This window comes from Carassius gibelio, chromosome A4, assembly GCF_023724105.1.
Source record: "Carassius gibelio isolate Cgi1373 ecotype wild population from Czech Republic chromosome A4, carGib1.2-hapl.c, whole genome shotgun sequence".
Taxonomy (NCBI): Eukaryota; Metazoa; Chordata; class Actinopteri; order Cypriniformes; family Cyprinidae; genus Carassius; species Carassius gibelio.
Genome location: NC_068374.1, coordinates 33,251,270 through 33,274,672, shown reverse-complemented (window position 1 = coordinate 33,274,672; position 23,403 = coordinate 33,251,270). Strand labels below are relative to the sequence as shown.

Genomic DNA, 23,403 nt, shown 5'->3' with positions numbered 1-23,403 from the left:
GATCTGCGCGCTGCACTCGCCAGTAAGACTCACTTTCATAACGCAGCGCACGCTTTCTGTCTGGAAACTTTCAAAAAGGATTCGTTATAAACTCATCACCTTCATGTCGGCACTGCTGAATATTTCCTCACCGATGCTATGGTTACCTTTATTACGGTAAGCATCTTTAGAAAGTTAGTTTGCTCGAACTGCTTCCATGGATCGTTCTGTGGGAATCTGGAGGGTTCCTGGCACGATTGCGCCTTTGCGCTGGTTCTCCAGGACAGTTTGTGTACGATTTACCATTGACAAAGTTCACACAGCGAAGATTTGCTCTTAAACAATGCGTTTCCTGGTAACAAAGTAATTTAGAATTTTGCTCTAAATGATTAGCGCTAACGTGACTTTCTGCACAGTTGTGTATTTGGGAAGAATGTGAACTGCGCAGAGCCTCGGGCTGAAATGAAATCCAGTACGGGCAAATTCACTTCTTACCTTTCAAAGTGCTCTTCTTTTTATGCACAAAACAATAGATTGCCAAGACAACTCTTTTTCTATTCCAAGAGTCTTTTAATATATAAATAGGTGTCTGGATCTGTCTATAGTTTAACTTCATATCAGTCTAGATGTAGAAATATTGAGTAAGCTGCTCGACTTTAACTGATAAAACAACATGAAAACTTGAATGCAATACTTTAAAACATACTTAGATGTGGTCTTAACCTTTTCCTTCTGAGAGCTGGCTGAGATTGGCAGACAATCCCTAAAACAGATAATCCACGTAAATCTGTGCTGGAGATGCCAGTGCCCTCGAAGCTCTTCAGGTTTTTCAATGGGTTCAAGTTATTGCTCTTCCTGTTCATGCACCCCCCGCCCCAATATTTGATAGCCCTATCTGCATGTATTTCTACTTTGGTTTCCCTGCTGTGTGTGTCGAAGGAAGTTTTGTGCAGACATGCTCCCGAAACAAGCATCTGTCAAATAAAGGATCTGACACCTGATGGGGAGGCTAAAGGGTTAATGCGAATAATTTAAATTTACAGGTGAACGTGTCAAAAGATATATGAGAACCCTTGGCACTATTTGAGGATTTTTTTTTTTTTTTATCCTAGTCTGAAGTCATTATGGAGATAAAGAAATCACATAAAATCAGATTTCCTGCTATTTTGATGATTTATAAAGAAAAGTTTTTATTTTAGTCTGATAGAAAAGTTCATTGGTATATGAATAAATACATAGCATCTTAATTAAAATAAGAATATGGAAATATAAAAAGCAAAGACTCCCTTAATGAAATGTTCTGAATTTGCTATTTTTATTTGTTGCAGAATACCATCTTAACTAGGCCTGGTGACATTGCACACTTTGGTGTTTTAGTCCACTAGCTAATGGAATAACAAGTTTACTTATGCATTTTTCTCAGTTATTGTAGCTTTGAAACACTTTCAGGCTCAACAGTACTTTCAGTTCAACTAGTGGCTCTGAAAACTGTGGAGATAAATGTTTAGAGCCAGTTCCAGCGCATCCTTACTGCAGGGCAACTATCTGTCACTTTAAAATGGGAACAGCAAAAAATGTTGGCTGGCCATCAAGGGATCTCATCAACTTTATCACGGGTCACTCATACCCACAACCTATCTCACTCTCTTTTTTGGTCACTATGTGTAAACTGTGGGAAATTCACTATGGTGACCATATATGGATCGTCTCATTATAGAATACTTTATAAATGCCAAATCATGCAAAGAGAAATTTTTCATCTTGATAAATGTGTCCTAGCTGTTTTCATATTTTAAAGGACATGCTACACTAACAGTTTACAGTCTAAGCTGTCAGTAAACTGCACTGGCAGACCCATCATTGAAATGACAGATGGCAGCCAGGCCTAAATACATCAAATGAGCACTTCTTAGTAACTCTTCATTTTCTTAGTAACATTTCATTTTGCACACTATTGATTATTGGATAGAAAACAAAACCTACAGCTAGTGATAGTGCAACAATATATTGCATTATATATGCATATATGCATTATGCAATATATTGCATAATAATAGCGTTTCCGTTCTTTTCTGTCATGTTTACCTTATCAGTGCATCATTGATATTGTGTGACACAGAACACGGAAGCATGGCATGCTGGGTATTCTGACACCTCCATTCTTGTGCTTTTACATGCACTTTTCTGGTTTTCTAATTGGTTGGAACATCAAATGCTATACCAGAATTTGGTTGTGTATTTCCATATGTTTTATCTTGTTGTTGTAGTTTTATTAATAGTTAGAATCCCAAGCAGACCATTCATCTTTGTTCCAAAGAGAGATATTGCATCAACCCAGCTAACAAACATATCTTCTAGGAGAAATTTTTGATTAGTTAAATAAAAAATTATTAAAAAAAGCTGTTAGCTAGAAATAAATGCTGTCTAAACAGTCACCATGTTAAAACATTATGAATATTGAAGTCAGGAGATCATTTGTGTGTGTGTTTGTTTTTAAATACCATGTCAGCTTCTTTGGCTATTTTCATGACAAAAACTATATTATTATTTTTGAAAACCTTTTTTGTCTTATCTTAAGTGTGTGAATATACCCAGAAGCGTTTTTAACTTTTGTATTGGAAGTGCCATGAGTTGATATGCATTAAACATAAAGCCACGCTGGATATTTCAACGCTGCTGAGTGGGAAGTTGCTACACCTTTTGTAGTTTGTATCCTTGACAAAGTGTTGCTGTCAACAGCCAAACAGCCATCTTTCACATTACATCAAAACTACCAACACAATCATGTTACAAACTCCAAGATGTGTTAACTTTACTAACTGTTGTGTTTGGCAGTGCCATGTCAAACAAAAAGCATGTTCTCTGATCATTATTGTTATATAGAACCATGCTTTAATGAAGTTGTGCTGCCATGGAAGGCCATTTGTTGTAAGAAAATTATGTAAATAACTATTTTCCTACTGTTAAATGCTGATTCTGGGGCCAAGATTGTAACTATTCGCTCTAAAAGTGCCAAAAACAGGAAGGCATTGGCCGCCAAAATTTGACCTTAGACTTGTCATAGAATATACCATTCAGTGCACTGGGTGATAATCAGAGGTTTTAATGCTATGAAAGGCCATTTGTTTAAACAAAATATTGTATATATGTATATAACTATATTGTAAAGAACTATTCTTTTTCTGCTAAATCCCAGCAAACAGGGAACATTCTAACAACTTTTACTAACATTTTTAAAAAGAATATATACATTTTTAAACAAAAATTCATTAAAGGAATGTTTATGGAGCATATACCTTTATTAAATTTTTTTTAATATTCTTAGAACAACATTCTCAGGTTAGCAGAATGTTGTAAGTAACGTTTTAGGAACCTTTAAATAACATTCTAATTGTGACATGAAACATGAAAAATTGACATTGTAACGTTCTTAGAATATATTTATATTTAAAAAATCAAATAACATTATATTTATGGTGAAAATTAAGTTTGTAGAAAGTTTTGAGAAATGTTTTAGGAACCTTTAAATAGCGTTTTAATGAAAACATTTGGACATTTTAACGGTCTTCACATTAGAAACATTTGTTATAACCTAAATGTCTTAACAGGGCTTAAATCTTAAAGAATTTAGCCGTCCTCTTGGTGTCATAATGACATTTTTTTTTTTAGTTTTGTCATATTAACTTACACTCGTCATAGAATACACCATTCAGTGCTTTGGCGGATAATCAGAATTTAGTAAAAACACATGCCGACTGAAAGAAGTGTGTTGAAGGGAGGTGTTGACCCAAGCTGCCAAACAGCTGCAATGCATCCCCTACACTGAACAACTCCATCATGAGGCACTGAACACATGACATGTTAAGCTAGCCTGCTTCACGAGAATGCTACATTGGAACTGGAGTTAACTAATGCTCATATGTATGTACTTTGAGCTATTTTGCACTCTTTTAGGGGAACATCTGGAGGCAATTGGACAGCATTAGGGATTAGACACTCTTCTCTGAAAATCCTGTGTGGATTTCTTCCGCTGGCATGCTGCCTCCTAAGCCATCCTGAGTCCATCAACTTGGGTTGCTCTTCTGAAACACATGAGAAATATATACGGTCATAGTGTCATGTCCTGTTAATAGATACCATAAGATAGCATGCCATTTTGCATGATGCTTTCAATGTGCCAATGCTTTGCTGACAGACAGTTGTGTGCATTGAGAGCAGCCACTTTTAAGTGGCTTTAACCTTTTTAAATATTGTATTCTCCATCTCATTGTACTATTTATATTTCTCTGGTGACATGCATGCACATGTTTTGATTTCATACAATAGCTAAACAGTTCATAGTGCGTCTGAATGGAAAACTCTTTGATTCACTTTCTTCTCAATGCTAAAACCCAACTCCATGTGACTGAAGTATACAAATTATATCTGTATCTGTTAGCTTGACTGATGGTCTTGCTATTCAGTAGTTGAACATATGGCACTCCTCTCAAGATTACAAACCCACTCTGACAGAAAATAACCCTAAGAATGGAGGACTGGCGGTAGATTTTCGATTTACTGTATCAGTGTTGTGGAAAGCTACTTTTATATTTAAATGTAATGCATTACAATATTGTGTAATGTGTTGTTTTGATTCATATTCTGAGTTTGCATTTCACTATTTTTGTTCATTTCTAGGAACTAAGTGAGACGATTTCTCTCAGTTTTTCAGTCTCGGTCAATAAATGGAAAACAAAGTAACTTGCATGACTTATTTGAAAACGTAAATCAGATATTTTGTTGTAAATTTAAAAGTAATCTGATTATGCATAACTGTAGTTACTTGTAATGTTAACCCCGACACTGTGTATAATCATATATGTAATATATGTAAATATGTAAAAAAAAAAAAAAAAAAAACTGGCCATTGAGTGGATTAGTCACTGAATGCTTAAACAGTCCAGTTCATGTTGACAGTGCCACTCCAAAATCTGCTTTATCTAAGCGTGCCGGACTGAATGGTGTGTTAAATGGTGCATTGGTTACTGTGAAGGCTATTGTTAATCTCAAGCCAATCCTCCAGGAGTTAAAAGCTCAGGGAGTTGTAAGCCTCCTTGGCCATTCGTAGATGATATGCGCAGGTGGTGAAGAAGCCCCAATGTCGAGGCCACTAACACAGTGCTCAGAGATGAACACCTGTCATACATGAACATGCTATTCTCTAGGTTTGAACTTTAAAAGTAGTTGTAAACAAGAAGGAAATGTGACCCTGGATTTATAAATCATCTCTGTTGATGTATGGTTTGTTAGGATCTGACAATATTTGGCTGAAATCACCTTTATAGTTGTCGAAATGAAGTTCTTAGCCATGCATATTACTAATAATCAAAAATTAAGAAATGTACAAAATATTTTAATGAACATGATCTTTACTCAATATTCTAATGATTTTTGGCATAAAAGAAAAATCTATAATTTTGACCCATACAATGTTGCTAAAATTATACTTGAAATTATATTTGTGGTCAAAGTCACAAATATGCACGCAATTGATGTTTATTTGTTATATATCACAGCTATTTGGTGGAAAGGTTTGCTGTTGGGACAACAGGATTGCTGTACATCATCAAACTAACAAAACTCATTTATATCCAGATTTCTAGTGTCCTTTTGGTTAATTCAGAATGTAGGAAACCTCATGTGTTTATGAGGATTAATCCCAAGACAAGTGCAGAGCTGTGCATCGATTGACCTAAACCAGTTAAAGGAGATCAAGGACCAGATTTTGACACCTAATGCTCCCGTGTCCTGAAATAAGAGTTCACTGAGCGTGCTGTTTTATGCCGTTTTAAATATTATGTCATTATGAAGTATTGGCTAGAAATACTTTTCAATGAAAAGTGAAAAGGCTTCCAGTATAGCTGGTAAGGTTTGTGCATTGGTATCACAAGACTCAGGTTATATAAAAAGTAGTCCCTTTTTGCTGAGATCAGACTGATTGCAGAGGACAGTTTGTGTGAGAGTCACTTGTGTGTAAGTGAAAAGGAATTTCGTGATGTAGATTCTGAGGTAATTTACTTCCGAGGCGATGGACTTGTGAGCTCTTAAACAATGCTTGCTTGTGTTTGGAATGAAACACAAAGCATTTAGTCAAGGAAAGTGTTGGGTTGTTATCTATTGCCTTCACTGCATCCATTTTGGCTGAGGAGGAGCAGTGCAGGAGTGAAAAAGGACCCGGGGTGATTTAAAAACAATATCTTTCTGATCCACTCAAGATCAGTCCACTCCTAGAGCAATTTGTGAATCTGTCACATCTAGACATACATGTGATAGCCTTAAATATGATGCATTTGTTGTCTGTTGCATAATTTTTATCCCAAAATTCTTGTATAGGTGCCTCCAAAATACGTAATGCCTTAATAGTGCACAGCAATTTAGTCTTAGCAAGAATGGAAAACAGATGAATGGTTGAGCTTATACTGGAGCTAATCAACATGATTTGTATTTCGAACTTCATACCATGTGAAAAGTATTATCTTGTCTACAACTTTTTGTAATTGTTTGAAATACGCAGACAGCTTTTCCCTTTTCCAACCTAGTTTTAATGGGTTAGGGTGTCAACAAATTTGGGCATTCCTAAGAAAGCAACCTCGGGTCCATTAACTGCCCTATCAGCTGACTAGACCAATCACAATCAAACACAAAACTTTAGTAGCTTAGGCTACATTCTGCTTTGAGCATGAAGTGCATTGAGGCCTCTCAATTATTTGATTTTTCTCCAATTGAATTGTGTTAAGGGATTTATTGAGGCGCACTGTGAGTTTGGGCACTTTATTGAGTTTGGCTTTTGCTTTGTTATTTCATCTGTTTAAAATGAACAAAGTTGTAACCCCGTTTTAATACCATTTATAACTTTGTAACAATATATATATATATATATATATATATATATATATATGGTCACACTTTATTTTAGGGTCAAATTCTCACTATTAACAAACCATTAACTATGACTTGCCTCAATTAACTCCCTATTTGCTGCTTATTAATAGTTTATAAGGTAGTTGTTAAGTATAGTATATATATATAATTTTATCAGAAAATTAAATGGCTTCTGTTCTTTATAAAACAGCCTTAAATATGTGAAATTCTATTTGATATTTTACATAATTGTCATAAAAATATAATTTCATATATATAGTCTTTACACAACAGTGTATATGCACCATAAAGTAGTCCAAAAGTCTTCTTAAGTAAATTACTATATGATGAATATTTGTTTCATTTTTTTTTTTTATTAAAATGAAATTGAAACCTATCTATCTGCACCAGCACAAATTTGTATTTTTTTAAACACATAGCTGTTCTTCACACATTGCTAGTGTATGAGTCCAGAATACTTGGAAGATAATGTTCAATGCATAAGTTGTTCTTCTGTGTTTATGTCCTTTTTGGAGCCATCGTTGTACTCTGTAAACAGCTGTATTAAGGTTCTTCAAATTTCTCCGTTTTGTGTTTAACCGTAAAAAACTAACAAACAAAAAAACATATTTATGGTCCAATTTGTAGTAGTGAAACAATAAAGCCAAAGTTTTTGAATTAAAATGGTGAAGTGTAGCTTGCGTCAGTGTCTCAGGCTGATCTGCAATCATGTGGGATGTTAGAAGTATCTCTCCTTACCAAATCTCTTTTTGGCATCTTCCTGGGGACAAACGTTTAAGCTGCTGCTCATCCTGAAAGAGACATGAATGCACATCTGTGCACTTGTGAGATGTGAACTTCCTGCATTTATGCAACATGACAGAGCAAGAAACTTAAAGACATGTGTCAGGGTCACGGGTCTTAGGGATTTTAAACGCGACTTTGAGAGGAAATCTTTCGGAAAGGCTTTCTGCATGGATCAAACCTTAAACTCTTGTTAGTTTAGTGAGGGATTGCATAAGCTGTGATTCCTAGAAGGTCTCCGACAATGTTTGCAGCGCATGAAGAAACACAACTAAGTATTTGAGAGCAGTTCAGAGGATGCAAAGGGTTATCTATTCAAACATGGTCAAAACAGATTCAAGTGCATGTGCTTCTATCTCATCATTTGTTGTGCTATAAATTACACTTAAAGAGAAGCAAGTGACTTGACCGAGTTACTCATTATAGGCAATTTTTTGCAGCTTAAAGTAGAAGAAACCTTTTAAAAGCTTAATGGACGTATACAAACATACCCAAACATTTGAACGCAGTTAAGAGGATGAAAAAGTTTATCTATTCAACCCTAGTCTCAATTTCTACCCATGTTTCACCTGAATGAGTTATTGACTCTCATTCCAGTATCTTACACTTTTGTACACTTTCCCTTGAAAGCTATGCATTTGATGGGGTATGAGGCACAAATAGTGTCGACAAAGACAAAGCATTTCAAATTGCTGTTTGCTGTTCTCAATTAAAGTGCACATGGGAATGTTGCACAATTTGAAGTAGTTCACTGCAAATGCATATAAACATTACAATAAATTTGTAAGCAATAAGCATACATTCTCACAGGCTTTCTGGGATAGTCACGTAACTCTTGCTTCGATATAAACAGCAAATTTTGGTTTCAGCAACCAATTTTTATACATTTTTTTGTAACTCTCCGGTGCTGCTCACGTGGTGGTCAAAAATGACAGAACTATATATTTTTTATTCAAATGATATATTTGATTTATATTTTAGCTTGATAATATTTTATATATATATATTTTATTTTAAAATGCAAAAATACTCTTTTTTTTATAATATAACATTTTACTGTAAAACTGCATTAAATTCAGGGGTATAACTGTAAACAAAAAAAAAATCCACTAGGTGAAATATGCTTCATATTAATTTCCAATGCAATCTTGAGTGTGTGTATGTGTGTGTGTGTTAAAATAATGTATATTTCATTTTGAACAAACACTCATAAGAAGCAGATGTACTGCCTGAGAATATAGTGCAAATGTGGTCCCTTGGTGTCTTGCTAAATGTCCAGCAAACGTAAATCTGATTTGGTTTATCAAATTTAGCTTATTAGCACACCTTGGAATTAAGCTAATTCCCTTGCTAAATTCTTTACAGATTATGTATCATTATTCAGTCACAACTTCAGTAATGTGGCTGTTGTGAACTCAGTGACTGCACAGGCAAAGAAATGCATCTGTAAAGGCAATAAAACTGAGCCCTTTACTATGCAAGTGCCTGAAAGATGACTTTTTTGTTGTGCCACCCTTCTTTAGAAACACAGATGTGTAAATGCAGGCATTACCCCAGCTAAAAAGCGAAATTAGGGATGCTTATTGACTGTAATGAGGACAAATTGATTAACAGACATCAAGATTTCTGCATAATTCAAACAACAAAGGTGCAAACATTGGCTGTAAACTTGTGACATCAATGAGGAATTAGATAATATTCTGTAAAATCTAGGTGTACTACTCTGAACTCAGTGTAAAATGATGAAAGATTAAAAAGTCCTACAAAACAAAAGGTCTTTTGTATTTGTCACTAAAGTCTAATTTAAAACCAATCGTTTATGTAACAAACCAGGCATCCCATGACATTATCACCCACCATGCCAAGACCTCCCAAACCCTGCGGTTCTCCGAAGGCAAGACATGTAGTTCTGAAATAGAAGCACCCAGGGCAGCGTAAAGATTAGGAAGCACGCTTGATATTTATTTTCATCAGACAATAATGCCCAATGGACCTTTGATGTAGCAGCTGTAACCCTTGCCTGTCTGCAACACGTCTGTCTTTCTGTATCAGTGCTATCATTATAGACTTCAGTTCCTGTACTTTACACTGGAGTCTATAGTTTAGTGTCACTTATGATTTAACTGCACTGGGTTTGATGCTGAGATGTTTTGCAGTGACTCACATTGTCTTGATTGAAAGTGTTCTCAAAACATTAGACATATGGAGACATATTAAAACATATGGAGATATAGATCTAAAAGAGAACCTGAAAGCAACAAGTCAGTGTCTGTTTATTCAGGTAGAACTGAGGAGGTATTTGTACGTTTACTAGAGCCTGGTTATATGCAAGTTATGAAAAAGAATTGGTACCGATGTCATACCAGGAAAGTGACGCATCTGATAAATGCCGAGTCGGGCCTACTGCTTGTATACTGTTGAAAAGAACATTTAAAGGCTGTTAACTGCAATTTTAAGTATTAAAATAACCACACAAGCTTAGGATAGACCACAAGTCTTACCTTATTTAGCATGAGAATCTGCACTAAATACCACAAACGGCTCACAAAGGACAGACCTTCTTACTTGAAGCAATATGAAAAAAGGCAGTATTATGTTTAAAGAATAGTGTAGTTCACCCACAACTGAAAAAAAAATGTCTTCTTCTGAAAAAAAAGGACAAATGGTAACACTTTGCACACTTTGCTGAACACTTTAACCCATAAAAACTAATTTTATGGGTTACATAGCTCTTTAAGATAACCTATACCTTAAAGAGATATGTAACCCATAGATTTTTTTTTTTTTGGTATAAACTCATATATTAAGGTTGATTCACTGACATTAAATATTGTGGTCCCACTTTATATTAAGTGTTTTTTTTTTTCAATTAATAATTTGGTACAATGCACTTATTGTGTGCATACATGTTTTTACATTGTACTTATATTTAAAAAAATACCTGCATGTCATTACATCTGTAATTACATTTATAAATACACTGTTGACCCATACCACCAAACCTGTCCCTATCCTACCCATATCCCATCTCAATAGCAACAAAAGTGTTTTTGGAATACAATATGAACACAATAAGTACATTGTACTTATTTTTTGATGTAAGTAGCAGTTAAGGCCACTTAATATAACGTGGGACCAGTATTGTTTTTGACTTAATAAACCACTTAATTTAGATTTTATCATTTTAGGTGACCTTTTTTTTTTCAATGCATTTAGCATTAACTAACAAGAAGCAATAGAAATAGATGCTGAAGTTGAATCTTAACTAGTTAAGATTAATAATTTATTTATTGTTAGTATAGTTAACCAATGAATTGATTTGTAACTAACTGTTACCAGAAAAATGGATAAATGTTCAGGTAATTTTTCTCCCCCAGGAATTTGTAATTAAATCCTTCAAAAAGACGTAAAAGAACTGTAAAATATAATATAAGTCTCAAAAAAGTGTCAGGAACAAATCTAAATGTAAGTGGTTCTTGAAAAGCTGTTTTCCCTATTTATTATAATTGCAAGGAAAAATATAAGTAGAGAAATAAAAGTTATATGAGTGTATAGGTCTTTTTTTCATGTTTAGTTGAGCTTGAATCCGTTTTATAACCTCTAATCTTTTATTCCACTGCGATATGGTGCACACTAATGACCCTCCACTGTTTCATGCTATTGAACTCATTCATGAAACAGAGTGTACACCTTTCCAAGTGGATTTGCCAGGCGCTCAAATAAATATGCCAAAAGGGAGGCTTCCAAACATGGTATGCATGTCAATGCAGGCCATCTTTTATCACACACTGTGTGCCCAGACGCCATGCAGATGTGCTGGAGAAGTGCCACTGCGTTTTGAAGTACAACAATGAGCTTCATGAGAATTCAGTGCTGTTGCATGGCCAACAATAATGAAAGTTTGCTACCATGCTTATAAAACTGTATTCTGTTTCTCCACAGATCTTACAGGTGAATCTAGTGATGTCCATCTTGCTGTACGTGATGTTCCTCGCGTACCTCTATGGTATCTCAGTTTCTACGATGGACAAGAAGCGCCCCACGCAGGACCCCATCAACACGCTCATCATAAAGCTCCTGCAGGCCGACATCAGCCGCAGTCGTCAGAAGCAGGACGACGCTGTTTCTTACTCCACCATAAAGACACCTGCAGTGGCTGACTACAGGGAGAAAGTCAGCGGCCAGCCTGTAACGGACATCTCGATTGAGCTTCTGCGTCAGCACAAACATTACAACTCGCCGCGCGTGCTCCTCAGCGACCGGCCTCCGCTGCAGCCGCCACCGCTCTACCTCATGGACGACTTTGTCAGCAACCAGGATGGCAGCGGCACCAACAAGACGCGGCAGAAACGCAACACTGAGCACAAGAGCTACAGAGCGGAGTATTCTGTGTGCGAAAACATCAGCCTGTGGGTGAACAGGACCACGGCTGTGGATGATCACGGACAAGTGGTGACGATTTTGAGGTCCTTCAATGCGGGACGCAGAATTATCCAGCAGTACTTTTATGAGACAAGATGTGACACAAGCAAGTCCCAAAAGGGCAGCTGTCAAGGTATTGACAAGAAGCACTGGAACTCGCAGTGCAAAACCTCGCAGTCTTATGTGCGTGCTCTCACGCAGTATAAATCATCTGTGGGATGGCGCTGGATACGAATAGACACCTCGTGCCTCTGCGCGATCTCACGCAAACACCGTAGGACATGAAAAACACTGCAGCGACTTCTCTGCTATCTCACTTATGTTCCCTGGGGGGGCTGTAAATATATAAATATAAATTATTATTTAAGTTATATGGAATGCATATAGTTTATACATGTCTATGTATAATGTATAAATATACTTGTTATTTGTTGTTATTGTTATATATCTTAAAAAAAAAAAACTTACAGTAACTTGCAATGCCGCTAAGCTGCAGGAGTATTGCATGCTTAATTGTGCCTTGCTCAAATATCAGAGTTAGAGGACATGTCACTCCACTAGACCTGGACCTTGGGAACAGTTGCAATGGAAAACACATATCACTCAATATCAAATTAACTTCAGTATTGTTCATGAAAACTAGTTTTTCTACTGAAACAGGTTGCTAGTAAATCCTCTTTGGGAATGAGAAAACGAATCACCGTTGTTGTTGTATATTGAATGGGAATGTGTAAACATACAGTGTATCAAACCTGCATGAAATACCTAAGAAATACATATTTTTCTAAGCACTCCTATTAGTGTTTTATAGGTGCAGAGAGTCAATCCTAGCAGAACACAAGAAATTGCTTTTAGCACATTGCAACATAGCCGCAATAAAGTGGGAACGAAAGCAGCCAAGTGTTAACTTTTAAAATTTCTCACCGTAGCTTTGTAGCCCTGAGGAAGGTCCTCAACAAATAACTAACCACACACTTCTCTGGCATCCCTCCCAGCCCTCCAGAAACCACCAGAAATAAGCTTACTGCACTTTTAACCTCTTTTCGATCACCTGCCATGATCAGTAGCAACTTCACCACCTTAAAGAGCGTAGCCAGCACACGCAATAGCAGCATGTAAACAAAGGGCCGTTGCTAATAACACTGTAGTCTTACCCAGAGGTAAAGCTGCCTTAAGACCATGTACAAACATGCAGAGCTGGGATTTGATCACATAATCTCCCCCTTAAGAGGGTTTCGCTCTTGTCAGACTCATCTTAGGAGATGAGCATTTCACCGGTGCGCTGTGGCTAAAAAAAGGCCTGCCGTGTTTTCCCCCTGTACATTTATGTAAAGAGACTTGCTCAATTGCTAGTCAGGAGACAGTAAAGGTAAAGAGATTTCAGTAAGATTTGCGATACACGATCACTTTACAAAACATGGCCTTCTCTTCAACAAATCAATGTTTTGTAATTTACAATAAATACGTTATACCCAAGATGACATGTTTGTCAGCAATGCATATAAGAAGCAGATGGACAGCTCATTTGAAGAGCATTAGCTTGGCTGTTCTTCAGGCTCATCTTTGTGCCACATGTCCCAGGTCAACTCTGATTTGTCCAAATGTCCAGAATGAACATCATGCAGAAACCAGAATTTACCACCTACATATAATACTTACTTCTGTACCAGCATATAAAACTAGCAGGGTGAGCTGGAATGTGGTCCAAACCTATTACTACATGAAGTAATGTGCCAAGACTTCGTCCTCCAAGGTCTGAACATAAAACTTTACTAGCGTTAAATTGTCTATTATAATGTGGCTATAAAAAGATCAGTATAAAAAAATTGTTTTAGTGCTTTTTAATGCTTCACGGGTTGTTGGAGAAAGGCACTTTAAACAAGCAAAAGGTTTCGATTTTTTTGTGGCTGACGGCTCTCTTTGAGTGCTTAAATTGGATGCGAGGTTTTGAAACTCAGATTCGAAACAGAACCGCAGACCACCGAGGATACAACACACCTTTCTCGATCTCGGATTGCGTCCTGCTTCGGTAAAAACAGGATAAAAGCTGAACACAGGAACTCTGTTTTCCAAGGATGCTGTTGGGAATTGGCCCACACAGTTGTCTAAATCCATTGCCTTTCCTGTAACACACATTATTGCACTGGACCATGAGGATCCCTAAATGATTTTGACTTCTTGGATGACACTCACTGAAACATTCCCATGTATTTTATGCTGTCTTGAAAATCCCTGCTGGTGTCAAGCATACTGTGTAGGATTCTTGCTGCTTTAAACCACTACAACCAACCTTATAATGAACCAATGGCCACCGCTGACACCCAAGGACAAGGACTCTTATGCTGAAATAAAGCTGTGCCAAAACACACCAAACTCTATTTAAGCACTACATGCTTCCTAACAATATTCAGACATGAAAATTATCCCCGGAGTGTCAAAACAAATTTGAATATCGCAAGACAAATCCCTATTTCAGTAAAGAAGAAAGACTCATTTGCTTGATGGTCGTTGCTTAGCGAAGTAGTTTCTTTTGGCTGTACGCTCTTTTGGCATTACACATTGTTTTTTGTTTCGTTTTTTTTAAAAAAAGATTTTCCCCATAATGACAGTGTTTCTTAAAAATGTCTTTCTCATGCTAATACTTGAAGGAGCGCTGTTTATCTGGCTTACAACATTGTCCTCTTTTCACTGCAAGGGCAGTCTGTGTGAGATTCGTCTGAATAAAGTTTTTTTTAATCTTCCTGCTGATTACATCCTTTTGGGAATCTATGTGAATACGGTTATCTAGGGTTTTAATATTGCGCTTTATATGTTAAACATTTCAGTCAACCACCGATTACCAGAAAGGAACCCAGGAACCTTTCCCAGCCCCAAATCATGGGATGATCTGTGTGTGTGTGTTTCTAATCAAACAAAACAGAACCCGAGGAACCATGAGAAGAAGGCACATAGGACTAAACAACCTTCAGTGACCTATAAATACATTCGTTTGCCAGAGCCCACAGGAAGAAAATAGCTCTGGGCTATGGTTAATTAGCATATAATCCTCTTGCAGTGTGTTCTTAAGAGTAAAGCTTGAGACGGAGTAATCTTGGAAAAATCATTGCTGAAAAAGAGTTAAATGAGGTGAAAGGTCAAGCAAAAAAGGCTAACAAATGCTTGAGTTTGTTTACAAGTCAATATTGTGACAGTAATTGGGATTATAAGATATAGTGACCTTATTTGACCATTTGGACAAGGGATGCCATTGCACTGAATAGCAAAGCAAGGGCCATTTGAGCTCAAATAATACAGGAGACTGACTTTTCTGAGACATTTTTGCAATGGCTTTTAATCAACTGCTGTTCTGATGGTTTTTAGCGGATGTTTGTTTCACTCAAGTGTACTGTAGTTCATTCGTGTTAATTATGAATATTGCTAAATCAGGTCGTGTCAATTTGTTTTAGTCCTTTTTAAAACTGTATCTACTTATTTATCGTTAAAAAATATAACAAACTATATTTTGTGAAGAGTGAGCTTGTGCCTTTAAATGCTATTTTGCTTCAGTATGTTCACATGCAATGACGTTTATTTTTTAAGTGTGACTTAAAGGCATAGTTCACAGAAAAATCATAAGCTCTGTTATTATTTACTCCCCCTTTTGTCGTTCCACACCTGTACAATTCACTTTGTATGAATGATTTCTTTGGCTTGCTCAGTTGGGGTTTAAAAGACAATTAATATTTAGTATTATTATTGAATTAATTGCACTGACATTATCAGATGTATTTAAACTAAACTGAGCTCAATAATGATCTAAGAGCTAATAATGTACTAAGCTAAAACAATATCTTCTGTAGAGCTGCTTTATATGACGGATGAATTGTATAACTTTAAAACTTTGATTATATGCTATTGTCCTGTCTATTAATGTGAAGCTGCTTTAAAACAATCTGTATTGTATACATTGAACTTGACTGTGTTCGGCACTGTTTATGTCCATACAGTAAGTCAATGGAGTCCAAAACAACAATGCAAAGTGTCCAAATACTTTTTAAAAGAGAGTATAAATAAATAAATCCATTGGAAATAACATGTTTCGGGTTTTAAAAGCTCAAAGTGATGTAAAAGTGATGGTTTCAACCCTTGACATTCACACTTAAACCAAAACCCCTCTGAAGGCTATGGGGGTTAAAACTAGTAAAACAATCCAAATACCTTTCCTCTGGCAAAAAATGCAACCTATACACCTCTCCACATCAGATATCTTCATCATATACATTTCTAGTTCGGTTTGTTGCTCACGTCTCTGGTTTCTGCTAAAGTGCCTGTCTGTGGTGTCATACCACCCACTTTATGTCAAACACATCTCCATCAAACACAGCTTTCGAACCCTAAATGCATTCCAGAAGATCCAATGACATCACCAAAAACAACTCGGACTCCTGTGTTTATCTGCAGGCTGATTGCACTGTCCATTTACACTGACCTGTGATCAGTCTTATGGTTACTACTTATTGGTAAAAGACAGAAAAGCTGGTTGACAATCAGTGTGAAAAGAAGGAAACATATTGACAATTAAATTAATCAAAAGCGAAGGGACAGTGGATTTTATTAGCACCAGTGTGATGGTTTTAGCAGCCCTGTGCATAAATAACTATGATGTCTTTTGTACATTGTCATAGTATATTACCATTTGTATGACGTTTACCAGCAAACGAAAGGAGAGCTCAAAGAATCTGGAAGCTTTTCAGTCCAGGTAAGATCAGAGATATTCTCGTCCAACTGAATTATGCAATATATTAAAGCAGGGGACAGAAGCACATAAACTAGCATTCCAGCTTATGTGTGTGCAGTAATTGTGTTTAAGAAGCCTTGAAAACGGGCGGATGGTTGTAACAAACCTTTTTTGGAGTGCACATGATACAAAATTAACTTTAACTCAATTGAATATTTTTTTTTAAGATGGCTCAAGCAAAGAGGTCCCATGTCTTTGGTTTTATGTTTCTATTGCAGCTTTTTCATGCATGAGGCTATGATTGACAGACATGACAGATTTCAAATCTTTGACAAAACTGCTAAATTTAACTGCAAATTATCTTACTAACCACTCAGTGCATGCGAGAACTCTGCAAAGAAGAAGATTACACTATCTTAAACAGTCTTGAGAAGCAGGATGAGATTGTGGAGGAGAGCACATGTGTGGAGAGAGAATGTCAGGAGAAGCAAGAAGAAAGGGTAGAGTTGTTAACTACTTTCCATCTCATAAACCTACAAGTCTATGTTTATTAATGCATACCAACTTTCATTGCACATCTCAGCTGGTTTCTCTGTTCCACTAGATCCACCGTCGACAGGAACGTGAGCAGTTGGAGCCAGAAAAGCAACAGTGGATAGAGGAGCAGCAGAAGATATGTTGACTAACATCAAGAAGTCACTGCAGGGTTATCACTGCTGTCTGCAGTGATAACACTAATTATATCTGTCTCCCCCACACAGAGCCTGAGTCTGTCCAGGGACGACAGACCTGCCTCATCAGACTTACATTGTCAGGCTAATTGTGCTTGATTGCATTATGTCTTGTTCCTAACTTTGGCCGCACATGCGGTGACCTCTGTATTGCATGTTACGCAGGTAAACATATTTAAGCAGAGATGATTGCATTAGTATATTTTTAAAAACAGGACTTTTGGGAGTCTGGTCCACTGGACCAATAACCATCTGATTGACATGTCACAGAGTATGCATGTTTTTATGTAGTATTTAGGAGTGTGGTAAATAGATCATTCAATAAAAATACACAGTATGTGTGCAAAACATCTTGGCACCAGACTCTAGGAACATCTGTAAAGAAAACACTGGGAAAAATCTGTGGAACATGTCCAATTCGCATCCATCCAAAACTAATACTGATTATTTTGGGTGGAAACACAAAGAGGAATATACAGCTCCGCTTGTCAACATCTACTTTTCATGTTACTAAGTGACTCACGATCTCACAAAAACCGTGTTCAAAGTCAATACTTGAAATTATGTACTGCAAATATTGCATATTATTAGATTAGAATAGATTCAATTAGATTCAACTTTAATGTCAACATGCATAGTACAAGTACAGAGATAATGAAATTATGTAGGTACCTTTAAATGAACTCTAATGCTAAACATATAAATGTAATAAATAAATAAAAACTAAAGCCACAAAACTCGCAAGCTTTGGAAAATAAGGAAATCGTATTCCTTCAAAACTGTTTCTAATATTAACCTACCCTTTATTCAACTATGTTCAACTATTATCGTGTAAAACTGTATGCTAACTGTAAAAACATCCTTGGCCTTGACGATAGTGGACCTGACAGAACTAAGACTTTGCATGCAAGATGTGATGGTTGAAAGCACATGCTACTGTTTAAGTGTTAGTAGGACGCTCAGGGAGTGTATTGGTGTAAGTTGATGAACCCCCAGCTACGCATGGTCTGCTCCCAGTAGAGTGTAAGTCTAATGGCCAAGTTTGAGATCACTGAAGGACAGCTCTGTTGTTGTTGTCCACTTGGCTGTTATCATAAATTCAGCAGCTTGAGGAAATCCTGCAACGCCTAGTTCAGCGCTCGTTTAAGAAGAAACCCCAATGGGATGAAGTTCCAAAAAGCCTAATTGCTCTTCCTTTCTTAGTCAAGATGCTCTAATAGCTTTGAGCTCTGCGTTTTTAATTCCTAAAGGCTACAAATGGACAGTCGACCACTCTCACTTCCTTCCTCTCCAGCTGCTCGGAGTCTCCCGGGGAGTTTCCAGGTTTGCAGTGTGTCCGTCCTCTGATTAATGTACAGGAGGGTCAGGGAGAAGTGCTTACTCTAGTTTCCCATGTGCATACTATTTGATCCTGTTATCATTCATAACCTACATCCCCCGAACCTCAGAGCTCATCAGATAACCCCATCCTCTGCGTGTTTGTGAGTGTATGTTACTGGGAGAGAACAGTCTGTGACTGTTTCAATCCTCTGAGGGAAGAGGTGTTACAGTCTGTTTTTTCTCTTATTAGTATGAACAGAAGGCAGTGCGTTTCAACGTCTTCCATATGTTGAGTACTGCTACGTATATAGTTTACTGCCAGGGCTATAGCTGCGATTATCACTTTATAGACAGGAAGTAGCACCCACAGAATATCTGGTGGAGCATGCATAGGTCAGAGGTCAAGCCCAGCCTCATTCTTTCAGCCCTACATCAGCGTCTGCCTCACCACATCAGCCTTCAGACACACAGGCTTATTTCTTAGCAATAAGGAGTGTCAAATAACATTATATGATTTGGAAATAAATAGCTGCGTTATTTCTGCTGAATATCAAACCAAGTTTATAATTTGAGATCTGTTGTGCATTTTTTTATGCAAAAAAAATAAAAAACTAGGCCTAGAATTACTTAATTTGATGATGCTAACCCCCCTTTGAACTCATATTTTGAACCCTGAGTTCAAAAATATCAGTAACAATTTTCGGAAAAAGTTTTTCCACATAATAACGATGAAGATTTACATTTCACACACAAACACAATGCATTTAATTTCAAAGAAAGCAAAATAAGCTTTTTTGAAAAATCTGTAATTTTCTGTCGCTTTTGAGATGTTGTACAAAAACATCTGGGTAATGATTGGATTTTTTTTTTCTGTCACTGGCCATAATTCTAAACTTGAAATCATTAGACATAAAACTGTCTTCAGAATCATTCTCACATGTACAAATCAGCTGAGAATTTAACAAATATTTGTAATCTGTCTCAGAGAAAAATACATATTATGTCTTTTTGGCAGTTTTCCTGTGATTAAGCGATAGTACAAGACTTCTTCACCTTACAAATGGTGGACGATAAGCTAAAATGCTAAAAAAAAAAAAAAAAAGCAAGCACTATTTTAAAATTAGCACCCTAAAATTAGAAGTATTGAATTTCATTCAGCAAATATGATGCAGGGCAGTGTATTATATAGTCCATAAGTCACTATAGTTCTTAAGAATCATTAAGAAACCATCATGATATTGAAATTATAAACATGTTCATATTAAAGGGACAATAAGTAACTTTTTAGGTATTTTATTATCTAAAATCAATATTTTTATTCATAAATATGCCCTCAATGGTGTACAAATACCTATGCCAATGTTTAAACTAATCCTTGTAAATGAAGAATTTATTATCTTTATATACATGGGACGGGTAGGTCGACGGAGGCTTCCATGTAGTTCCGCCATCTTGCAAAACTATAATAGCAGAGAGGGACAAAAAGTACTAAGCCAACGCGTTTCCACAGCGCGTTTTCGGTCAGAGCCAGAAACGCAGGTGCAGAGCAGTGAGAGGCGCTTGAAACTGCACCGGCAAGTTTAAAAGTCTGGATTGCATTCTTATTATGGACCATACATATGCCGCGCCACAGGAGAAGAAAACATCGTCGCCAAAACAGTCAAAAATAGAACGTAAAAGGAAACGTGACCGTAGATTACAGAAAACAAGAGTTAATGTCGGGGAAGCTTTTTCTAGGTGGAAAGAGCTAATGCTTGATAAAGATTTCAAAAGAGACGCTGAAGTGGCCAGTTTTCTTCTCGACAGGTAAGTCAGTGTTACAGTCTATATTATAATATTTTTTTTATATCTAACAATGCACATTATTCAGAAAATATAACGAATAAAGAAGACATAACTACTAATTACAATATTTCATGTTTTCCACAGTCAGTAATTCATACTGTAACATTCGTTTGTTAGTTGTCATGTTGCTGTTTGTTTGAAATAACACACCTGTTCACCTGAAGGAAAACTCGACGAAGTGCTATTAGAAGACATCCTGTCAAAGTTTTTTGGTACATATCGCCTACCGTAGATGCAACGCACATTTGAAAAAGCAAGGCGCTGGAGAGCAAAATTAGTTTGAATGCAAAATACAATTTCACCACTAGATGGGAGTAATTCCTACTTAGTGTCCCTTTAACATATAACTAGATTAACATATTTATGACTGATTAGTAATTAGCAACATGGAACACCCCAATTAAGGTTGAGATGTTAACCAATCATAACAAAGGTTAATTATCTTAACAGAGCAGTAGAACTAACAGACAGTTTATTTCTAAGGGACAAAGAGGATGGAAAATGGTTACGTAAGGCTAAAATTTGTACAGGAATCCTTGACTAACGTTATAAGTGGACAGCAGGGTATAAAAAGAAAATGCTACATAAATACAGCTCCTTTAATGCTGTTTCCAAAATCAATGGTTTCATAACAACTGCCTAATGTTATTACAGAGCTGTATGTTCCCCTTTTTGTATTAATTCTTCCCACCATTAAAATCTTGTCCTCACCATTGCTTACTAATCAAAATCTTGATAACTGTGAACATGTTGTGTGTTTGTATTTGTGTCTGTGAAAGGAGAAAGATGAACAGTGGAAAAGCCATGTGGCCCAACACTAGGCCATCCGTGCAAAACTAGACAGACTACGGGAATTTAGGTTGAGGTTTGACTGGACACACGCGCCGATACACCAACACACATATATAGAAGCCTTACTAATGTTCCCAGGAACAGATGTGAGGCCCAAAAGCAGTATGACTGAATGTGGCCAGATGTTAAATGTAGTGAATGCAAAGTATGCTAACCAATACCATACCTGCCTGACTCACAGCAATTGACAAGGACAGATTACATCTACAGACACCAAAAAAATGCACATGAAAGTTTCATAACATACTATTAAAATTCCAAGTTTAAAAACAAAACATTTTTGCAACACACTGACTTGTGTGAGGAGAAAATGGGAAGCTGACATACCGCAGGACAAACCATCAGGTTTAGGAAGTTCACTTACAGAATATCTTCAGTTATAATCACAGACATTAATGCATCTCTGTTTTCATTTCCAGGACTTTCAGAAAACAGTTGAGCTTCAGGATTTGGGTCTGAATCCAGGTTCTGCCAATGAATCCGTCAATCACCTTCTGATAAGACTGTAACTGTGTTTACTAGTAAATAATTAAACTATTAAACTCCAATTGAAACATTTAAAGGCCATCCGAGATGTAAATGAGTCAGAACGATTTAGAGAAATTCAGCATTACATTACTTGCTCACCAATGGATCCTCTGCAGTGAATGCAAGTTGCAAAATTTCTCTAAATTTGTGCAGATAAAGAAACAAGCTCATCTACATCTTGGATGGCCTTTTAAACTAATTTTCTTTTTTTGGGTGAACTAAGCTATCAATGCTATCAAAGCCATAAATGATATATATTGTGATGCATTCGATCATATATCTTTAGAAGATGTGTTAATATTTAAACCCGAAGTATTTTTAAAATAACATGTGTGAAATCTCTTCTTTGAAGGCACTAACTGGAGTGAGTTAGAAAAGAGTGAGTTCAGTGATCAGAATGATTAAATAAATAAATCACATCTAACAATGTAATGTATGTCACATGGCTGATGTTTCACTGTAAAATTGCAGCAGATGAGTATAAATAGAGAATAAATCGCATGACTCTGCGGCGAGGAGAGAGACCTGAGGTAAAGAGTGAGACAAACAGACGAGCTCAGATTAAAAAGAGAACAAGAACCAATTAATTCTCGTGCCTTTCAGCGTCTTTAATGCATCTTTGGTGATCTCCAGCACAAAAGGGGGTGATGAAGAAAGACAGATGAGAAAGGAGAATGCAAAAGAAAGGACGAAAGAGAAAGAAACAGGTGACTCCAGTGGTACAGGTCTAGCATTAAGGCAGAACAGCAGAATCGTGTTACAGCATGCCTGACCCTTGAGGGCAGGAATAAAATGCCACAGTCTCCAGTGTCACAGTCACACATCCTTGCATCCCAGAATTCCCTTCTGCACACTGCAGCTCTACATCACCTCAATGTGCTCTGCTGTGTTTATTTCATGACAAGCACACTGAGTATATGTAACTACGCTGGACAGCTTTGATTCATCATCTACACTTAATGCACGCTGCAACACATACTGGAGTCTTTTCCAAAACATGCACTCCAGTAAATAGTTCTCGAATATTCATCTCACCATACTGCAGCATTCCAACGGAGTAATTTTCCCTTTGCATTCCCTGCCAGCTTTACCACCCATCCTCTCTAAACTTGTTTACTTAGCACATTAAAGCACTATCTATAGACCTACTTAGTTTGCAAATATTTTGCCACAGAGCATTGACCTTCCTGGTAATGAAAGTCATTGATCAACCGCAGTGTTGGAATAAACCATAAATAACATCAGTCATTATTTGATCTCCCAATAGATTTCACACAAATTAATTAAAAATAAAAATGCATGCAC

At 36.7% G+C, this 23,403-nt stretch overlaps 1 protein-coding gene and 1 pseudogene across 1 annotated transcript; both read left to right on the top strand.

Annotated features, from left to right (window-relative positions):
* Positions 1-16,042, top strand: LOC127978272 (neurotrophin-3). Its single transcript, XM_052583188.1, has 2 exons — positions 1-156; positions 11,626-16,042. The coding sequence occupies exons 1-2, from the start codon at positions 139-141 to the stop codon at positions 12,388-12,390; spliced, it is 783 nt and encodes a 260-aa protein (XP_052439148.1). The 5' UTR covers positions 1-138; the 3' UTR covers positions 12,391-16,042.
* On the top strand, positions 13,826-22,079 carry LOC127971167 (C-type natriuretic peptide 3-like; annotated as a pseudogene).
* The last annotated feature ends 1,324 nt before the right edge of the window (positions 22,080-23,403 follow it).